The sequence below is a fragment of the Leucopleurus acutus genome (assembly GCF_964270905.1).
Source record: "Leucopleurus acutus genome assembly, chromosome: 6".
NCBI lineage: Eukaryota > Metazoa > Chordata > Mammalia > Artiodactyla > Delphinidae > Leucopleurus > Leucopleurus acutus.
The window spans coordinates 82,902,280-82,924,443 of NC_139149.1; the positions used below are offsets into that span (position 1 = coordinate 82,902,280).

The window sequence follows — 22,164 nt, forward strand, 5'->3', positions numbered from 1 at the left end:
TAATGATGCTAAGGAATTTATGATTAAAACACCTTTACCTTCAAAATCTGAACCCAGAGAAAGAAGGTAAGTTCAAAGGCTACATCCCTGTGATCAATGGATAAAGCGTTCCCAGCATTCAGGGCATAAGCAAATAATACCTATTAACATCTCACTTTAGTCATCTCATCAGTCTCTTAAACAAATATATTTCCCTCAGTAGAAAAAACAACTCTGACCACCTCTGCCCAACTATGCAGGTGAGGTGACACTCACACCAGTCAAGATATATTTTGTTTACAATCCACATGTTCCTACAAAGTTGTACATCAATCTAAATTTACAAAGCAAATAATGTTGTAAATGTATTAGGAATCCTTACTACTTGAAGAAAGGTATCATTATTTCTTTTTGTAAGATGAATAATAACCCCATAGTTTCTCTTTTAGTAAACTGATAGTTTTATTGAGGATTTACTTAAATGAGACACCTCTAGTTCACAATTCAAGAGCATTAGAAGAGGCAACAATAAGAACCACAATTTGCTCCTGTTTTTCCTTCATGGTCTCATCTCCCCTCAATTTCCCCATGGACCTTGTCCTCCGGCCACTGTGAATTACTCACAGTCCCTGAATAGGCTTGGTATATTCCCATCTTCATGCTTTTGCTTATGTTACTCCCTTTCCTGGAAAATCTCACTCAACCCTCTACCCCCGCTATGAGAAGTTGTACTTCAAGGTTCAGCTGACATGGTCTCACCTGATCTCTTGTAAGAATTGCTTACTCACCCCTGCATAATTTGAAAGCATGTTGCTTATACCTTTTCACAATTTGATGATTATTTTGTTACTGCTGGGCATGCCTGCACCCCTATCAGAACAGTCAGCTTCTTAATGGGGGTGGAGGGAAATTGTTGGTTTCTTACCCACTTTAGCATTTTCAGACCAGGGTATAGTTTCTTGCACATAATAGATGTTCAATAAATGCTCAATAGATTGAATTGAAATTATTAGAGTGCATAGAAATTAGCCCAGACGAATGTTTCATGGCCTCAAATTAAAAGAGTTATTGTTGGGGGAGAGCACTAGTTTTCAAAAGCAACCCTGTCAACATTCTGAGGGCTCTTTTTCCCCCATCTCTAATGCAAGAATAAGATAAAGAAAAGAGGTGATCCAATTTACCACAGTATATAAATGCAAACAGTGACAGAGGTCTCTCAGAACATTAGTTTATAAGCTTGTACTGATCACCCATCTACTGTGGGCCATGCTTTTTACTTAAAAGGTTAGCTGAGATCACCAAAGGGTAATTAGGTAATTCTGACCATGAAGTTCAGGGAATATGTGATCACAGAGAACAGGACTCATAAGGTGGGCCTTGAAAGATAAAGATGAATTTCACCAGGTGGGGAGAGGAAGTGATTGCAATCACATTCCAAGCAGAGATAACATTATCAGCAAATGCAGGGGCTTATAAAATTATCACATTCAAGGAATCAGAAACAACTTTGTGTGGCTAAAGCACAGTCTAGAAATGGAGGTGGGGGTCAGGTCATAAAGAATACCATGCAAAGAAATTTCATGTTAGTCCTATGGGCCATGGGAGTCATTGAAGGCTTTTAAACTGACATGACAAAGAATTCTTTTCTTTCTTCTTTCCTTTCCCTTCCTACTTTCCTTCCTTCCTTCTTTTTTAACAAGAAGTTCTTGGAGAAAGGACTATGATAAAGTCAAGAACACCACTTACCCTAGCCTAGATATCTTTTTTTTTCATAGTGAAATCATGTTGCTGGGTATCAATGAAGGCCCACAGTGGCCTGCTAGTGGTAAATTACATACTTGCTAAGCTTCATCTTCCAGAAGTTTTCATTCTTAAAAAAATGACATATTCATAAGTACCAAACTATATCAATCATTTAAAAAAATCTATTCTCATCATTTTAACCATTTTCGTGTATGTGTGTGTGCATGTGTATGCTGCTGTTGTTCAAATGAGAATTTGTAAAGCTCTCTCACACTGAAAATGAATGAGGAAGGACAATATCTATTACACTTATAAAAATATTGAAAGGTTTAAAAACTCAAGTAGATAATAAATGAGTGACATATTCTCCAAACTACATACCAAATGCTGAGACTATTCAAATGAACAAGGAGGTCTTTCAGAAAACAATAATACAGCCCAGGGTCTGAATTTGGAGCCCATCAGATATGGGTTTGAATCCTAGCTCCAAGCCTTAGGTTTAAGTGATGGGGGAGGGGAAGGAGATGGAAAGAGTGGGGTTCCTGTCCGTGGTACTGAAATTTCATTGTGTACTAAGTTGCTTGTTTTCCTACCCCAGGATACAGGTAATAACTCCAACATGTCCCTGTTCCCATATTTTCTCCTTTAAAAACAAAATTAAGTTCTGTGTTAGTGACAAATTTCCTAGTTTTTATAATATTTCAAAACGAATACAAACCAGGACTTGCTAAGAAACAAATGCAAGTTCACAGTCTGCTCTGATCTCCAAAAAGAGATGTAGTAAATACGTTTGTTCCTGTTAAGTAAGGTTGTACTGGCCTTGAAGGGAAGGCCTTGTCACAGTCGTTACTGTGCCCCCTGATGTACCTATCACAGAGCTGACGAGTGAACTCAATCTACAAATAGTAAGAATCCCCTTCCACCTTTGCCCATCTAGGAACCCCAATGAATAAGCCGGCAAATGAACAGTTCTTCAGGAGAATGACACAAGGCTTCTTGCAACAGAAAGTAAAAGGCCATTTACTCACCCACATCTTCAATACAGAAAATGTCAGCATATGTAACCAAAAGGGAATGTTTTCTGAGCGACTCAAAAGAAAATTCATATTATTAACTACAGGCAGTTCACTTTCTAAACGGAAGCACATAAAGTCCCCAAACAAACTTTTGTAACTGTGAAAGAGTTTCTCTTCAGCTGGTTGAGACTCTTCTGAAGTGTGAAATGAGCCAGATAATATTCAGCTCTTGTTTCTTAGTCACCGAATTCTCCTTTCATGAATCCAATAAGTGTCTATTAAAATAAATAAACCCCCTAATGATTCAAGATAACCTAATCAAGAAAACTGAAATGGATAAAAGGCTAAACTGCAAGGGAGACTTGTCAAGGGCTTCAATGAATCCCTGACAAGGAGGTCATCTAAACCTGAAAAAAGATTTGTGCTGAGCATTTGGTTACAGTTCAAGGTTAATTATTTTATACCTTGAATGTAATAAGTAAAAATGATCTGCTTCTCTTTTTATTTCTCAAAATTGTACACTAAGTTCTAAACTGTATTTTCATGGGGACTAATTTTCAGCTGTCTCTGGGCATGTGTCTCACATTTCTGTGGATGTGTTTGCAAAGAGTGAATCTGTAATTGAGAGTAATGAAAATTTTATTTCTTAACAACTCCTTAACCTCTGTTATAAAGGGCCCAAGTCAAGAGGGGATTTCATAAAATCTTGTTGCCTTCCTTACCGTAGAAATACGGGATATACATAGCTATATAACAGGACAGAGATTTAGTATGACTTTATATAAGTATGTACACACATACATATACACATAGATGGGAACATGTACCTGAAAAAAAACATCCTTATCTGTCAAAAAGAATGAATCTGGAGTCCTATCCACTTAAATACTAGAAAGATATTAACAGCAAAATGTACTAGGCTAAAATATCAAGGAGGAAACAACTGAAACATTTCTAGTCCCTGACTTCAGGTCCAAATTCTAGCATACCTATGATACAAAACTACATATTATGAGGGCTTCCCTGGTGGCGCAGTGGTTAGGAGTCTCCCTGCCGATGCAGGGGACACGGGTTCGTGCCTTGGTCTGGGAAGATCCCATGTGCCGCGGAGCGGCTGGGCCCGTGAGCCGTGGCCGCTGAGCCTGCACGTCCGGAGCCTGTGCTCCGCAACGGGAGAGGCCACAACAGTGAGAGGCCCGCATACCGCAAAAAAAAAAAAACAATAAAACAAACAAAAAAACCCCTACATATTATGCACACTGCCTCAAAAACTCATAAGTGCAGGGGGGAAAGAAAGCAGACACAGCAGAAAACCAGGCATAAGACTTGTTTGAAAGATCAGGGCTGGGACTAGAGTGAGGCAAGCAAGCGACTAATGTGCAAAATTTAAGGAACGTGACTCTGAAAGTGTGAGCCTCCTTGAATTTTGCACCCGAGACCTAGCAAGCCTACATGCCTAATCCTAGTCTTGGCCCTGTGAAAGCAAGATGATCTTTTTTTTTTTTTTTTCCGGTATGCGGGCCTCTCACTGTTGTGGCCTCTCCCGTTGCACAGCACAGGCTCCTGACGCACAGGCTCAGCGGCCATGGCTCACGGGCGATCTTCCCAGGCCGGGGCACAAACCCGTGTCCCCTGCATCAGCAGGCGGACTCTCAACCACTGCGCCACCAGGGAAGCCCAAGATGATCTTTTTTTGTTTTGGCTGCGTTGGGTCTTTGTTGCTGCACGTGGGCTTTCTCTAGTTGCGGCGAACCGGGGCTACTCTTGGTTGCGGTGCGCAGGCTTCTCATTGCAGTGGCTTCTCTTGTTGCGGGGCACGGGCCCTAGGCGCGCGGGCTTCAGTAGTTTCAGCACACAGGCTCAGTAGTTGTGGCTCATGGGCTCTAGAGAGCCCAGTAGTTGTGGCACACGGGCTTATTTGCTCTGCGGCATGTGGGATCTTCCGGGATCGGGATCAAACCTGCATCCCCTGAATTGGCAGGCGGATTCTTAACCACTGCGCCACCAGGGAAGTCCCAAGCAAAATGATTAAACGGTCTCTACAGCAAAACAGGAGGAACCACTCACAGGCACCAACATTCTCCAACTGTAAGAACCATGGTTTAACTCAATGTCATCTTTGAAAGAGGGCTGGAGAGTTCAGAAAGATGGCTTTTAATATGTCAACCTGATTTGCTTCAAAGTCAAATGCAAGTTTCTAAAGGTGCCATGTCATGAACAGGCAAAATAATGCAACTCAAGGGTTTCTGCAGTACATAAAAATGTGCTTAAAACCAGTACAGAAACTTTAGCAATGGATAAAGGTATATGACATTTTATGAGCTGCATACAAACTGTAATTAACCTTCATTGATATCTAATTATGGGTTCCCATAAAGGCTAGTTTTAGGGCATGAAACGTTAACATAATTAATTGCAGGAGTGGTAAAAAGAACCCAATTCCTCATTATAAGACTGATGTAAAAACTGAGATCTTGCAGGAATTTCTGCTGATCACTTCTCAAAAGAATCTAATCCTTTGAATTATGCTGAGAGATAAAGGAAGAAAGTGAAGGGTTCAACTTGACCCTTGGGCATCACTCTATTGACTGCCCACTTAGTTTGGCATTTAAGAATATTGAGAAGCCTAATTTCTTCACTACTTGGTATAACAGTTTTTTAAAAATGGTAACTGTAGGGTTTCCCTGGTGGCGTAGTGGTTGAGAGTCCACCTGCCGATGCAGGGGACATGGGTTCGTGCCCTGGTCCAGGAAGATCCCACATGCCGCGGAGCGGCTAGGCCTGTGAGCCATGGCTGCTGAGCCTGCGCGTCCGGAGCCTGTGCTCCGCGACGGGAGAGGCCACAACAGTGAGAGGCCCGCGTACCACAAAAAAAAAAAAAAAAAAAGATAAGTGTAGTGTAAATATATTAATTTTTTTTCATTTGAATTTGGTGGACAGACCTGACATTGTAATATACATGCCCCAGTTGACAAGAGTAGAAACTGCTTTTTGATACGTTGTCAAAATGTGTTCCAAAGAAACCTGCCCAGCAGCAAGGGGCAGCTACTCAGTCAAGGCCACATGCTTCATTTTAGTCTGCCTTACGCACTGAAGAAAAGACGACAAAAGCAAAAGCATTGCGAGTGAGACTTAGACCACCAGCTCATCACCAATGGGCATCATACGGCCAGCTTTTCCTGTCACTTTTTATACCAGAGATTGGGGTAATCAAACATTTACTTCCAATAGCCCGAGCAATCCCAGCCCCGATAAAGCCATCTCCAAAAAGAGAGCTTAATAAATAAGGTAACTGTCAAACCATATTTTGTGCAAAGTGGCAAAACCGATCCTTGGGCAATAGTTTCTAAAGGCTAAGAAACAAAATAATGAAACAAGATATTTTATAATTCATAAATTTACTCTCCCACATGAAAAGTTGACCTTAAGAAAATTATAGTTTTAAATTGTCTTATTACAGTGTGATCCCAACTAGGATATAAACACACATGTGCAAACCCACACTTACACATTAGAAGACTCTAAAAGGTTAATGGCAACTATCTCTGGATGGTGGAATTATGGGTGATTCATGTTTTTGCCTTTACGCTTTTCTTCATTTTCTACATTTTTAAAAATGAAGCTGGGGCATGCAGGTGACAGTTCGGGGGTGCGCGGTCTCTTCCTGTCACCTGCCGCCCCACAAATGGCAGGTGGCACTCAGCGTGATGGGCCTCTGCAGCGCTTGCATGGGCCCACAGGCCCCAGAGGGGAGGTGGGCCCCGGGAGGAGCGCAGTAGGGCGGTGTGCGGCTCCATCCCCAGATGCCGCTGCACGTGCAGGGGAGCCAGACCAGACCACTAGCTCGGGACCTGCCTGCGGGAGCCCTAGCTTCACCTTCAGGGGCCCAACTCATGGGAGAACGAGAGGCGGGAGGTTCCAGTTGTTCAGGGTTTTGTTTTGTTTCGTTTTTGTTTATTGTAAATGTTTTATATGTGCCAAAACTGTAGTCAGCTGAGTCATTTAAAATGTCTTAGGTGAGGGTATAGGGGCTGGGACCCTTGGGCATTGCTGGCAAGGAGGTCAATTGGAATGTAAACACCATTTTTAATATGGAAGGATTGGAAACAATTTACATATCCATCAAAGGAAGAGAGTCAAATAAATCATGGTGCATCCATTCCACTGAATACTATACAGCAGCTTAAAAGAAGAAGGGGCTCTGTGTGCTGATGTGGCAAGATCTTTGAGATTTATAAGAAAAAAATCAAGCAGAATCACATGTAAAGTATGCTAGTCATTTGTGCATAGGGACAAGAAAAGTATATACATTTGTGTTTCCAAAGATAGAGGAGAAATGTTAGCAGTGGCTGCCTCTAAGGATGGCTAAGGGGGTGAGGGATGGAGGAAAACTATTCACTGTATACGCTTCTGTTTCTTTTTGAAGCTTGTACAATGAACATATGCTACCTATTCAAAATAAATAACATTAAAGAAGAAAAGAAATGCCTTTGAGAATTAAAAATAAAAAATACAAAATAAAACGAGGATGTTTTACTTAAGTAATCATAAAATAGAAGCTATTTCTTTAAAAAGGAAATATGTACAACTAACTTGTGCTTGGGATATTTTTAAGAAGAGACACAAAAGCAAAGATTAATATAGTAACCCATGATTGAATGAAAAAAATATGTTAGCACATATACTGAATGTGATATAAACTCCAATAGCAAAGAGCGATAAAAGGAAGGAAAGAAACCAAATAATATACCAATTATTTTTCTTTATGTACAGCTGTCTGTCTTTATTTTTGCTTATAAAAGGATCTGCCATGAAGACCTGTATATATTTTTTTCTAGTTTATTTATTTATTTACTTAACATCTTCACTGGAGTGTCATTGCTTTACAATGGTGTGTTAGTTTCTGCTTTATAACAAAATGAATCAGCTATACACATACATATATCCCCAAATCTCCTCCCTCTTGCGTCTCCCTCCCACCCTCCCTATCCCACCCCTCTAGGTGGTCACAAAGCACCGAGCTGATCTCCCTGTGCTATGCAGCTGCTTCCCACTAGCTATCTATTTTACATTTGGTAGTATATATATGTCCATGCCACTCTCTCACTTCGTCCCAGCTTCCCCTTCCCACTCCCCATGTCCTGAAGTCCATTCTCTATGTCTGAAAGACCTGTATATTTTAAATCATTTAGCCTGTTAAGCAAAGTAGATCATCTGTAAGGAGATATTTTACAATAAAGAAGAATGTCCATAAAATCTGAGTTTGTAATCTACATCTAAAGCTTAAGAAGCCTTCTACTTAGGATTATAACTTGTTAAGTCAGTAGGTGAGAACACAGAATTTTTTTTTTTTTTTTTTGGTGAGACAGTGATAAGGAATAAAGGCCAGTCAGTACACAAAATCTATTTAATCCTAACGTACGTAAAGCCTAGAACACACTGAAATCCAGTCACCATGAAGAACACAGCTTCTATGGAGGAAATGATTTCAGAATTGTATACTGAAGGCCAGAAACTCCTTCTCCCCAGATGCAGTGGGATCACAATTGTGCCTCCCTCCCTCTTCTGTAGTAGGAGTGAGGACCCCCCCCCCATTCCTGGTCCCAGTGGTAGCTCCTGCAACCTGTGGGCCTGGGAAGGTGTGCGCGGCAGGGAGCAGAACTGGAGGATTGGCAGGGGTCTTTAAATCTTGGTGGAGATGAGGGCATCTCCAATGTCATCTCATCAGAGACCCCTCTGGGTCCATTTATTCCCAGATCACTCCCTTTCTTTTATCCCAGAAGACTCTGGGGTTGGCCCTTTCATTACCACCAACTGAGCTTTACAACCAGGTTGTCTATTTCTCCTTTTTGCAATGTCTCAGATTCTCTCTACCTTCCTAATATAGAAAGCAAGACCCCACACCCACCAAAAAAAAAAAAAAAAAAAAAAAAGGAAGAAAGAAAAGAAAAAAGAAAGCAAACCCAGTGCCCTTCTAACATTTTTGTTCGTTTTATTTTTTTAATGGGGGCAAGGTAGAACAGGGATTAAAATAAGCCCCTTCCCATTCCTCTACCTACTCTGTTTTCACCCAAACCTAGTAGGAAAAGACAGTCATATATGTAGAGTTGGGTCTTTGGGTATACAAATAACAAAGGAAGTTTCACTCTCTTTCCAAAAGAAAACCAGCCTCTGGGTGATCCTCAGCATTCCATGAGCTGAATACTGTGAACTATATAAAAAAGAGAAGAGGGCAGGAGAGAAGCCGTGAATTAATGTCTGGGGAAGGGGGCAACTGATGGCCGGCCCTGGAGGACTGCAGTGAGGGTGCCCACGGTCACTGTGTTTGCTCCCTACTGGATTTCCACTGCCCAGATCACATTTGATAAGCTGCAGTTGGGGAGGAAAGGGGAAAGTAACCCTACAGAATTTGAGTAAGAGGGACAGGGAGATTTCAAGAAGCTATCAAGGGGCAAGGAGTTCCCACAGCCACTTCAATTGCATGCTGGGGCACTCATTCCTTGGAGGCCCTTTGTATGTAAGGGCCATACTGAAGGTGTGTAGAAAATGCCATATGCCTTTGCACTGTGGCTCCTACTGAGGACTCCCACTCCTAGTTCACAGAGATCAACCATGGACCATAGTACATCCTATCCCATGAAGACCAATAATCTGAACATTCTGCAGAAAGAAAAGGAAAACAGTCTTCAGAACACACACACACACACACACACACACACACACACACACACACACACACACACACCACCTAAAACTGATCCTAAATTGAAAGCGAAGCAAAAGTAAAAGGTGAAACGTGCATAAGCATACTTTTCCCTCTTATTTTTACCCCTGCTTTACTTTTTTGACTTCTCTCCCATGAAGAAAGGGGCAAGGGTCAGATAGGAGGCACTCAGTGGAATCAGATGATGGACTGGCCTGGCCATGACAAAGGAACTGAAGCCCAATTAAAGGAACAGGTGGTCTACGACCCTACAAATGCGCCCTGATGTAACCCACCCACTAAGAAAACACACACTTTCCAGTAATACTATTTTCCCCAACAGGACCACAGGCAAAACTGCAAACGTTTGTCACTCTTTCAGTTCCTTTTCTGAACCCCTCCTCCAACTGTGCCTGTTCCCTAAACACTTACAGCCCTCAAGGACCATCTCGGCCCACCACCCTTAATCTCTCAAAATGTCCTCCCTTTTTCCTACTCTTCATTCAAAGCGTGCCTAACACACAGGCAGTGTTAGGTATTATTCTTAATATGGTGACAGTAATTCACACCATGCAGTGGATGAGATTTTATGAGGGTTTCCTTTCTATTTTAAAAGACATTTAAAATGGAAGGGGAGGGGTTACTATATATGTTTGAACTGGGCCTCCCAGGCTCCAAACCCACTACAGTTCACAAGAGTTCCTGTTAAAGGTTCTCCTAATTTCACCTCCAAGAGAATGGAGCGCCCTTGCTCTTCGTCTGCCTTCTCAGCCACTCCACACACACACACACACACACACACACATCTTATGGATACACACCAAATACATGTGCAAAGTACCACATCAACTGATTTCACTAAGTATGCTTTTTATCAAGCAAATGCTGGTAGTGCTTACAAAGTAGAGTGAATAACTTATGTTAAATTGCCTTTGAAACTGTCAGTTAAGTTCATTTTGCTTGGCAATGCCATTTTTAAAAAACTTAATGCCTGATTTGCAAATCTAGTCAGCTACTTACAAATAAAGTTCCCTATTCATAAATGAGAATGAAATCATTGTCCCAAAGGAAAAAAGAAAATCAAAGCATCTTATCCCCATTTAGGCTCAATCTCATCCTTTAGCATATTAATTCCTAGTACTATGTTTTCCTCCAGATTCGGCAAAAACAGGGCTACTGAGTTCTTCAGGAGGCAACAAAAATTTGGAGAGCTAAGTTTGTCCAACTGGCAAGCACACTTTTCAATCAGCCACCTGAATTACTTGGGGATGCTGGAGGCATCACTATTTCCAGAAGCAATAGTGCCAAGTCAACAGGAAGATTACAAGCATTCTGAGTCAAGTTCTCAGACTGTGGCCTTCAGATTTTCTTGAAAGCTGCTTATAAAAGGAGGACTGAGTGAAGCTTTGATATTTATGTCAAGTCACAACTAAGGGGCAGGTTTGCAGAATCAATTGTGTAGCTTTATACTTACTGCACATTTACCACATATGTCCTTTATTACACAGTGGAAAACCATTAAATGCACAGTAGTTTTGCCAAGTGGCATTATGCATTTAACAGCTTTATTCGTTTAACAGCTCCAACTCTCATTATATTTTGCCATGTGGTACACGGGATTTTATGCATTTAACAGTTTAAGAAAGCTCTATGGTATTTTCTTTTCATGTATTTCATACTATGGTTGGACATTATATCTTAGCAAACTGTATTTCAATGACTTCATTGTGAGAGAAAGAATAATCTGGAAAGATTACTACATCGAAATTGAAATGGGAAACCAATATTTCAATCCTCTTCGAAATTGCTGGATATTCTACTGCTCTCCCTTTATTAACATCTGAAAAATAACTTAAGTCAGGTTACTGCAAAACCACAGGAAAAAAAGGCTATTCCCAAAACCATATAATTAGTATAAATATAGCATCTGACTATCATTTTAAAAACTTAATTTTCATTAAAAACCACCTTGCTTAATACAATATTCAGTAACTTCCTTCCTTTATAGCACACAACAGAAGATTTGTTAGGGAGATGGTGGACCATTTTACCATTTACATATGTAGGGACGAAAACATTTGTCATGCAAGGCCACAGAGGAAATCAAGCTCAGAATCAAAGGACTCTCAAAATCAAGCTTTAACTAACTTTTGTTTCCTCTACCCTGCATTTGGGTAATTGTTCAACCCAGGGATAAATAAGTAGGCGCCTCAACCTAACCCATTCTAGGATAGGGCGGTAGTTGTCCCTTTAAATGAATTGAAACAGAGTAGATCCCATCAACTGTTTCTGCTTTCAGAAATAAAAAACCTAAGCATCTGTCTACCCTTTTCCCTGGAGCATTCCATTCCCCACAATCCCAGCACTCTGAAAAATTGTACTGGATAAGCGTCTATGTTTTTCTGTTAAAGATTTTAGCACTCACTCTGCACTCTCCGATGTGTGTTTTCTCCTGGAAAAACAACTGTATTCTATACATAAAAGAAACACCTGACATTGCAAGGTGTCTCTGGGGCTGAGGAAAAGCAGTGATTATAACAAAGTCATCCATTTCCCTGGTGGGAATAAGAGAGGTGATGAGACCTGGCTAAAACTTGGTCTCAGGAAGATGCTGTTTTGAACACACTAAGTTTTGCTCAAATACCAAAAAGAAAGAAAGAAAGAAAGGGTACATAGCAATATTCAGAATTAGGAGGGAAACCATTCAAGGCTGATTCCTTTTGAAAAAACAATTCTTTAAAAGAAAAAAAAACTGGGTTTTGACTTAGTCTCTATTTTGAACTCTGATGGGAACAAAAGCAAACCATAGAGCAAAATGCAGAACACGACAGGTTCTCTAGGGATTATTATTATTGTTGTTATTATTATTATAGGAACAGATGTATTTTTATTGGTGGGAGGAGGAGAACAGCCCTCACTTTTGCTCTTTTAAAAACCACTCACCTGACTTTTATTTGCAGCCACTTTGGCAAACAGGGCTTGAGACACCTTGGCCCTTTTCATCTCCTGTTGGATCTCGTCATAAATGGCAGCTGTGATGTTGACGTTGGCGCCGTCCACCTTAATGGGGAGGTCTGTTGTCGGTGTCGAGGTTTTGGCCTACCAAGAGACCATGAAAATAATAATTTAAAAAGCGCTGCATTCAGCCCAGCCATCTGTGCAGAAATTATCAAAGGATTTCAGTCAGCTGATGCCAAACTGCATTAGCTACAGAGGGACACTTCCTGTCCATTATTCTAATCAGGTTAATTGTGATTGGAAATAATTGCAGTGCATTCCTATAGGACATGCAGAGTCCTGTCAACCTTGTTCTTTCCCTCACAGTAGCTGAGACAGTTCACAGGTACGATGGCTACTCTGGGCACCAAACTCAAGCGATCACCTACCTGCAACACAAGCATGCAGAACACACACACAGTTACCTTTTTCTTTCTGAAAATAGTACACCTTGGAGGAAGAGCCAATTCTTCCAGAAAAAATGAGTAAATGGGTAGAGGTCTCTAAATAATAAATTATTACTCAATTTAATGCACTCCCCTGAGTCTCTCTCATTCTTTATTAAAGCTTTACGTATGTCATTCGAGTATGTATGGCTTCCCACCATTATCATCATTATGCTACCCAGACAGTCACCTAATTTCACCTAGGAAATCAGTGGAAATGAAACAAAATTTCATTTCATAAAACGAGGCTTCAGAATGCCTCTGAAGTGCCGTCTTCATTTTCTTAAACTCATATTGTGGTTTTATGTAGTCTGCCGTGCTCGTTTTAATTGAATGATTTCCCATCAGTTTCAGAGACAAATGAAGGACAATATAGAAGGTGTCTGTACTTCTTGGGGTTAGGATAACCCTAAAACGCTTGAATCTACTTGATCCAAAAGACTGCAGAGCATTTGCTCTGGTGTGTAAGGAGAGGGTGCTGGGCAGCCTTCTCAGAACCCAGGGCAACAGGACAAAGGGAAAAGTCTGCCCCAACCGTTGCATTCCTGAGCATGGCCAGCTGATTTGGTCTAAAGTGGATTGTTTTCTCTTTTCATCCCCACCTGCCCTAGAATCCTAAACCACTATGTTCCCTTTGTGGATGTCCTGAGCTGTTGTTCCCCTGCTGGATTGACAGTATGCTGGACTGACAGTATGCAGGTTTGGAGAAAGACATGGCATGCAGGGTGGACACCATGGGGTCATTCTCAACAGGGTCTTGAAGCCGGAGTTACGTCCTAAGTTTCCAGGAAGGCTTTGATTCCTAAGAGCGCTCAGTGACCTTTGCCATTCTCCTTTGAATTCCCTGTCTCATACTATTTTCTAATTACTGCAAAGTAATAATAAGAATAATTGATGTAGTACTTTTTACGTGCCAGGCAATCCAAAAAGTGCTTTTTGGTTGTTGTTATCACATCTTATTCTTTTAAGAACACAGTGAGTTAGACATTATTATTTTCACTTTACAGATGAAGACAACTGAAAATAAAAGAGGATACTTAACTTGCTGGCAGCAAGGGAAACAGCAGCAAGTGAAATAACCATGATCTGAACTCAAGTCTCTCAGGCTCCAAAGCACAGGCTCAGGAATCACTGTGCTACTCTGCCTCCAAAACCTCCAGTTCGTATGGGTGCTGTTTTTACATGTTTCTTCTTGCCCTCAAGTTTGAGCTATTCCCTCAACAGTCCAATCCTCTCTCATCTTTTTCAAGAAAACTCCCTTTTCTTCTTGAAACTTCTAATTAACGTTCAGTGCTTTTCCTGTTAAGTGCATATTTTGGCATACCATTTCTGCCTTTCTCAATGCAGGTTTCTTATTAGCCTCACTGACTAATCTCACCTGACTGGTCAAATCTTCTCTAGAACACTGAGGGCTAAAGTCAAAGCACTGAAATATATGGTTAAGGGCCCAGCCTTGGAATCAGAATAACCAGAGTTCGAATTCTAGCTCTATCACTCAGCCGTGTGACCTTACACAAGGTATTTAACCCATCTAAACTTCAGTTTCCTCATCTAAAATGTAAACCTCATGTAAAATGAGAACAACAGTGCAAAATGGTGAGGATCCAATTCATGCAAAATGTTTGCAATATCGGATACAATAGGTGCTCAATAAATGATTATTCTTATACTTGTACTGTTGTTTTGTTATTTTTAAGTACATTGAGGAATACTGGCCAATTGAAGGTTATGAGAAGAGGCTCTTGAGGTTGAATTGGAAACTTGAAAAGTCTTCAATTTGTTTTAAACTGATAACAAAGTACTGACGGGATCTGGAAACTAATCTCCATGGACCTATGCAAGGTTGTGTGTGTGTGCGCGCCCGGCATTGCTGGCTCCAACTCAAAGGCTGAATCAGTGGGTACCCCTCTGACATTTATCTGCACAATGAAAGACTTACAGTACTATGGATCTTTGCTACTGAGATAGTTCTGTAAAGAATTTTGGATAAGTAGGTAATCATGAAATATTTTAAAAGTCTTCAGTAACTTTCTCAATGTTTAACCAACAGAAAAAGAAGAATGTTCCAGACAATGTAAAAATGTCAGTGCCATGACTGTATTCTCAAAACTATTTTGAGAAAAACATTTTACATTTATTTTCAGAAATCTCAAAACTGTGAAATTAAACGTTCAATTTCCCTGGTACACTTATCCCTAAAGGGCACCTTGATCTAGGAATTTTCTAGACAGGATTTTTTGCTGTTTAAAAAAGCAAAGTCAGGGTCCTGAGTCAGGGTCCTGACCTTAACTGTGTGGTGGTGTAAGTTGGTCTGGCTCTGAAAGCTACCAGGTCTTTGAAAAGATGCCTAAGATATAATCTTGTTGGAAAAATATTACGAAGGAGTGGAAAACAAAACACACAGGCCTGTGTGATTTTCTAACAAGGAGGAGTGATTTCCTGAGAAGACTTGCCCAATTAAATGGCCATGAAGCATGGCTGGATTCTCCTGTAATGATTCAATGGGCTTCAAAAGTGGCAAAAATGTTGGTGAATTTAATAGAAGTAAATATTAGTACAAATTAACAACTTGTCCAACTCAATAGCTCAACATGTATGCCCCAAAATTTTTAAAAAATAAAAATAAAGATAAAAAAGCTTAGTTACAGTGGTCCAAAGTAAGCAGTCAAGAGACTTATTTTTGGTTTAACAGTAACTAAAATTCATAATTCACTAAACACTAAAGTCTAAGTATCACAGTTTGGCAGTGCATGATAGAAAATTATCTTCAGTTAAAAAATCTATTGCAGAGTGCAAAATATAAAAAGAGTTAAGATGTGTGAAAAAATGGATATACTTGAAAAAGCTCAAATATTTCTATTAGAAGATTCTGCTTAATCAGTTCCTTAGAACTTAACAGAAAACAAACTCCTAAACCCAAAACTATAGTATCTAAGCAAAAAAAAAAAAAAAAAAACCCTTTATTTTCAAAGTACCCATTTTTCTGATTTGTACAAATGTGTACCTGTTAAATATTTTTTTGAAAACTATCACTCAAGAAGGAACCTGCAACCATGCTAGCAACAGTAAATGGGGTGGCTTTACCATAAATCCGTTGATTAGTAAAAGTTTAGGGGAAGTAGGGAGTAGGCTAAAAATAAGTGGGCTCAGATCTGAATTGGAAATGACTCTTGGCTGACTTGAGACCTTGACCCTTCAGTTAAAATCTTTAAATCACACAACATTACTAGATGTATGCATCTGCAGGAGGACCTGAGAACAGAATGCTTTTAAAGTACGAAGAAAGGAGGGATGGAAAGCTGAGTCAGGGTCCTGTGGACATCACTGTAGGAAGGAAAATAATTAAGGCCTACATTTCCACTACCATTTTCTAAGGGATCACTGAATGAGCTCCCAGTCATTCGGATCTAGCCGCTGCATTGGCATGCTTCCATCACACACAGGTTCCTCCCTGATTTTGTCTCTTTCAGATTGCATCAAGCAGAACTTGGACTACACTAGCTGTCCCCTGCCCCCATCCAAATAAATACACAATTGAAGGAAAAGCAATGCTTCGCAAACTCAGCTTCAATACAAATCCGCTCGCCCCTTCTTTGATAACCAAACAGCTGTATGTAGACATCTAGTGCTTACCCTTCCACCCACTGCTGCCCTCCTGCCACATGTGGAAGAATGGGACTTTCTTAAAGGGACAGAAATGGCATGGATGATATAGAAAAAGATAACCACTAGCATATGGTCAGAGGTTCTTATCTTCTGACCCACATGTTCAGTGGATTAAAAAGTCTTGGAATTATGTCTCTTAGTTTTTGAGGGAAAACACAGTAGCAGTGAAGGCAAGATATCTCCAAGGCTAAGAGTGAAAAGTCAGTGGAGCGAATATCTCACCTGAGGGGTTCGGGAGGAGCTGGGACTGCTGGAGGCCGATGAGACCATGCTCACATTGGGGTTCATGCTCCGCTCTCTCTCATCCTGGTATATGCGGTCCCGCTCCACTTCCGGCAGATTGAGGAAATTCTGCATAGCCCTCAGGTTTACTAAAAGAGACTGAGATGCTGTCCGAGGGTCTTCTTCCTTACGCAGAATCTCAGACAACAATCCCTGATTAAATGGAAAAAAAAAAAAAGTAGGCCAAGTTATATCTGCAGGTATGCATGTGTGGTTTCCGTATTGCGCCCCTCTTCCCCTTTATCTGTTTGGTGTAACCAGCTGGCTGTGATGTCAAGAACCTCAGTCTAATTCCTGCGGGTTCTCCAGCAGGAAGATTTGGTGGGAACGTGCTTGCTCTCTGGGGGCTGTGCCTTATTTTGGGACATTCTATTCTGACACTTTATCATCACTGTAATAATCATCAGTGTACAGAGATGCCAGCTAGCAAGGTAGGCGCTCAGAAGAATTGTGAAACTGCAATTACCACCAGGTGCCTCCTACAAGTATTTCAGGAACTGTTAGAACTCTCTCTGCTTGAAACTGGGAACACTTGGCAGTCCTGCTCAGCTTTACAAATCTGCCAAGTTTGGTAAATTTAGTTCCGACATTTAAACAGCATGGGAGATTTACATCGACTTAAAAAAAAAACTTTGGCTGAATTTCTGTGTGACCGGACACTGTTTTCAATATAGATGTTTCTTATGGCAAGAAGAAAAAAAAAAAGACACAAAGCAAATGGCTATAACTTGGCCTCTATTAACTTCCCAATCCACACACATAATAGGTTTCCTTGCATATGTCCCAGAGGGCACCCAAACCTTTTTATGAGACGCCCTCATGGGGACGCTCCAAGCCCACCATTAAAGCAACGGAAGTAGAGTCACATCTGGTACAGGCCACAGCGCACCTCAGAGAATGCCACGATAGGCTCAGATACTTTCTGACTGTGTGACCCATCCAAACAGAATGCTTTACATAAAAAAACGGGTGTTTTCATGTGCTGCTCTGCTGACAGAGAATTCACAAAGAAAAGAAAAATGTTGACAAGTCTAAAGAAAAGTAGTACAGACGCAAAAACAAGGCTAGAGACCTGAGTTAGAACACGGCAGTACTTGGGGCAGAAGCAGATCCATTTCCATTCTGCGCACTTGTTGGATTATCACACAGAGGCATCACTTTACATTCCCAGCTAACATCCCTTCTCAGGGCAGTACGAGATCAGGGCCTAGGATTATCTCCCAGAAAAAGCTAAGATGTTAACCTCTGTATCTTACAACAGATGGGGATAACCCCAAATCGTAAAAGTACATGCCAAAGGCATTTCCACTTAGGGGATATTAATGCAAAGAAACACTATCAGATTTGTAATAGATGGCTAAATAGGCCGTCTTTGGCCAACAGGCCAATAGGCATTGGAGACCAAAGAAATATACCATCTCTAGTTGGCCAAAAATCCTCAGGGTAAGGTAGGGGGTTTTAAAAAATAATGCATTATAATATAGTGAAGCAAATGTCACTTACAGGAATGTGTATCACACTGTTATCAGCTTCCGGGAGTAATCACCACTCAAAACATCATGTAAGACAATTTTACTATAAGGAACCTACAAGAGGCATGCCATCTGACACCTCTTGCCCGTTTGGTTGTCATTACTTTGATTAGAGAAGTCTTTCCAAATGAGACTATAATATGCCATACAATGAAGCTAGAAAAAGATGTTAACAAGTGTGTGTCTGTGTGCGTGAGTGCCCAAGGAAAGGTCAAGGTAGGGCATGTATATAAAACTACCCTACTGCTGAAATGATTCTAAGAAAATCTTGATTTCTTGTCATGCTTTCAGAAAGAAGCAACTAGTGAGACACTTGTCTTCCAGAAAATGTTATACAATCTAAGTATTAATTTTCTTTCTGAAATTAAAAGTCAGCTCTGCCTTAAGTTATCCTACTTTCCACTTGGACTAAGCAACCTGAAATATTAATAACTAATTTGTTTCTAAGACAAAATTCTCCAAATTAATGTGTGCAGAAGCAAGAGGGATGTGAATTTAAAATCAATACCAATTTCCTATATATACGATGGAATACTACACAGCCATAAAAAAGAATGAAATAATGCCATTTGCAGCAACATGGATAGACCTAGAGATTGTCATACTAAGTGAAGTAAGTCTGACAGAGAAAGACAAATACCATATGATATCACTTATATGTAGAATCCAAAATATGATACAAATGAACTTATTCACAAAACAGAAACAGACTCACAGATATAGAAAACAAACTTATGGTTATCAAAGGGGAAAGGGCAGGGGAGGAAGTTTGGGATTAGCAGATACAAACTACTATATATAAAACAGATAAACAACAAGGTCCTACTGTACAGCACAGAGAACTATATTCAATAGCTTGTAATAAACCATAATGGAAAAGAATATGAAAAAGTATATATATATATATATATATATCTGAATCATTTTGCTGTATACCAGAAACTAACATGACATTGTAAATCAACTATACTTCAATAAAATTTTAAAATTAAAATTAAATAAAAAATTAAAGCATAAAAGACAATCAATACCAATTTCCATTACTAATAAGATACTAAGATTGATATTTTCTGAGCTTTCTTTAACAATGAACTTTGCACATGAAGGACAAGTTGGTACCCACTCTCCTTCTCTCTGTCTTTTTCTCTCTCTCATAAGTAACTTTAGCATTTTACTAAATGTCAGACTACCAAATTTGGAAAAGTTTTAGGATCTACATGGATATATTCTTTATGCTGGTTATATGATTATACTTAAGATCTCTCAAAGGCAAAGTCTGTAAACCCTTTCTTCCGTGAAATTATTTACACAAATTGTGGAGGACACTATGGCAAAAATCTTCCATACAAAATATTGAAAAAACAAAAAGTATTGTTCTAATGGACAAACTTCAAAATTGTAAGTCTGTTTATTCCTAATCAATAGAAAACAAAATCACTCCTAAGGATAGCGTTCTTTTTATTTATTTTTTGTTCAGCTTGGTTTACCTTTTTTTCCCACATTGAAATTGTGGAGTTCCTTCCCCTGCATTTTTTACATGTTGGACAACCTTACAGGGAAATGAATCCATCTCTAAGAAAAATCAAGACAAAGCATCCTTGTAAATGACTGCTCATCAGCATCACTTCTGAAGTGAATGAGACACAATATTTGTATTTTAAGGGGTTGGTGGACTATACTGTTGCCTCTGTTTTATTCGCCTAATTGAAGATAAAGTCTCAAACCAACAAGGTGGCCACTGCTGCCCTGGAGAATGAGAACACTGTTCTAAAGTATTTACTTAAAGTCTCATCTGTGTAACCCTGGTCCCAAAGCAGATTCTTTTTACCTCAGACATTTTCAATAATAAGTGGCTAACTGGTGGGCACAAGAAGAGTTTTAGTTGTTTTGTTGAGCCTTCTTCATTTTGGTTATGTGCTTTTAACGACTTAAGCAGGGATTTTTAAAAACATAGTCAAAATTCTGCGGGCACATAAATGTAAAGCACGTTTTATCTAGTTAGTTTAAAATCATCATAGGGGAAACAGATCGGAAGAAAATGTACGGCATATACTTAAGTATACCACAAATCACCCCATCTAATTATCAAGATAAGTAAATGTTTATCATATTGAAACTGTCTTGAATAGAACATAAATTAATAATTTATCTTGCATAAATATTTCTAAAGCCCTTGCTACTATGTTGTCTGGCATTTAATTATCAACCAGCCAGGCAGGAGGTGTCACTTGGACATTCCCATTATGCAGCCTGAGATATAGAGAACCTGGCATGGCACCCGGGCACTGAAAAAAAGATGTACTTTTATGAAGAGAAAGGTCATGAATATTGAGAATGTGAAAATTGAGGGAAATTAATAAATTAACCAGGATATCGCTTATTAAAATTTCATATCAGTAATCTTATTAAAACACATTGCAAGTATTCAGTAAAGTGGTCATTAAGTGTTTTCCTCATCACAGGCAACAGAGCCTTCTCAAGGGAGAGATTATAAACAATTCTCTCCATGGTGTTAGCTGAGGTTGTGTAAGACCAGGAAACGTGTTGACTGAAAAGGAGTGGAACAAACCTCTGCACAGGGTAGAAAGGCACCTTCTACCAGAGCTCTTGGGTTACATACAGGTCACTGAAAAAAGAAGGGAGTTGGGCAAAAAGAGCCTCAAATTGGCCTTCTCCCTAGTCTTTTAATGGAGGATTTTGTAAGCTCCATATTATCTCCAGCACCAGCAAAGAATACATGAGGTTGGCAGAAAACTTCAATAAAAGCAAAATAATTCAAAGCACAAAACAAGAGATAATATAATGCCATCTAGCTTCATTGCTAATACAGGCTTATCTCTACAGACAAAACAAAGAACTGGGGCTGGGAATTCCCTGGTGGTCCAGGGGCAAGGACTTGACTCTTTCACTGCTGAGGGTGCAGGTTCAAGCCCTGACGGGGGAACTAAGATCCCACAAGCCACGTGATGTGGCAAAAAAAAGAAGAAGTAGGGCTATTTTTTTAAATAAAAAAATTGCTATGCTTATTATTACTAGTATTTTAATATTTGTGACGTCTTAAATGACCTTAGAGTTTCTGAATCTGCAATTTCTGTTGAAGAGCTTTCTTATTTGAAGAGGTTTTCTTTTTATTATGATTTTCATATTCCTTCAACAATTTATATAGTTTGCTCCAAATCGTTAAGTGTGCAAAATACATGCTGATACTCAGAAATATTTGGGAAACATTACCATGACTGGCTCTATAAAATTTACTTCCAAGTTTCTGTACTAGCCCTTGAGGCTTCATCTGGGACGGGTGAGAAACTGCCTTTGATGGGCCCTTAAATCCTCTTAAATCCTTTAAGAGAACAAGAAGAGAACCCAAGCCTGGGCCAGGTTTTAGGAATCTGAGCCTGAGCCCATCAGACCTCCCAGGTCATTCCAGGAGAGGTCACTGAAGATCATTACTGACTAGATTTTAACAGATATCTCTTCTTCATACTTCCTAGACATTTGTAATTCTCTACGATTAGGTTATATCTCCCACTGATTATCTAGAGAACCCCCAAATTCAATATGCCTATTGCCAAAAAATGACAGATCAGTCTAGTAATTCACTCCCTATTTACAACTTGGTTCAAAGCTCATAAAAGAATGGAAAGATTAATAAGACATGGATTCTGCTGCCAAGGAGTTTACTATACAATGGTTTACAGAAGCACAATGTGAAAGATAAGTGTCATAAATTTCAGACAGAACTAGTACCATCTCAGTTCAAAAGAGGGTGAAAGTATTGCCATCGCAAGACTCAGGGAAAA

The 22,164-nt window shown here is 39.8% G+C and overlaps 1 protein-coding gene across 2 annotated transcripts in view; it reads right to left on the reverse strand.

Moving 5' to 3' along the window:
* SATB2 (SATB homeobox 2) overlaps window positions 1-22,164 on the reverse strand; it is a 187,042-nt gene that overhangs the window by 40,845 nt on the left and 124,033 nt on the right. For both annotated transcript variants that reach the window (XM_082841654.1, XM_082841653.1), the window contains 2 exons: window positions 16,773-16,985; window positions 12,385-12,540 (listed from right to left, as the gene is read on the reverse strand). In XM_082841654.1, coding sequence (XP_082697780.1) covers window positions 12,385-12,540; window positions 16,773-16,985 — 369 coding nt within the window. The remainder of the gene's footprint in view (window positions 1-12,384; window positions 12,541-16,772; window positions 16,986-22,164) is intronic.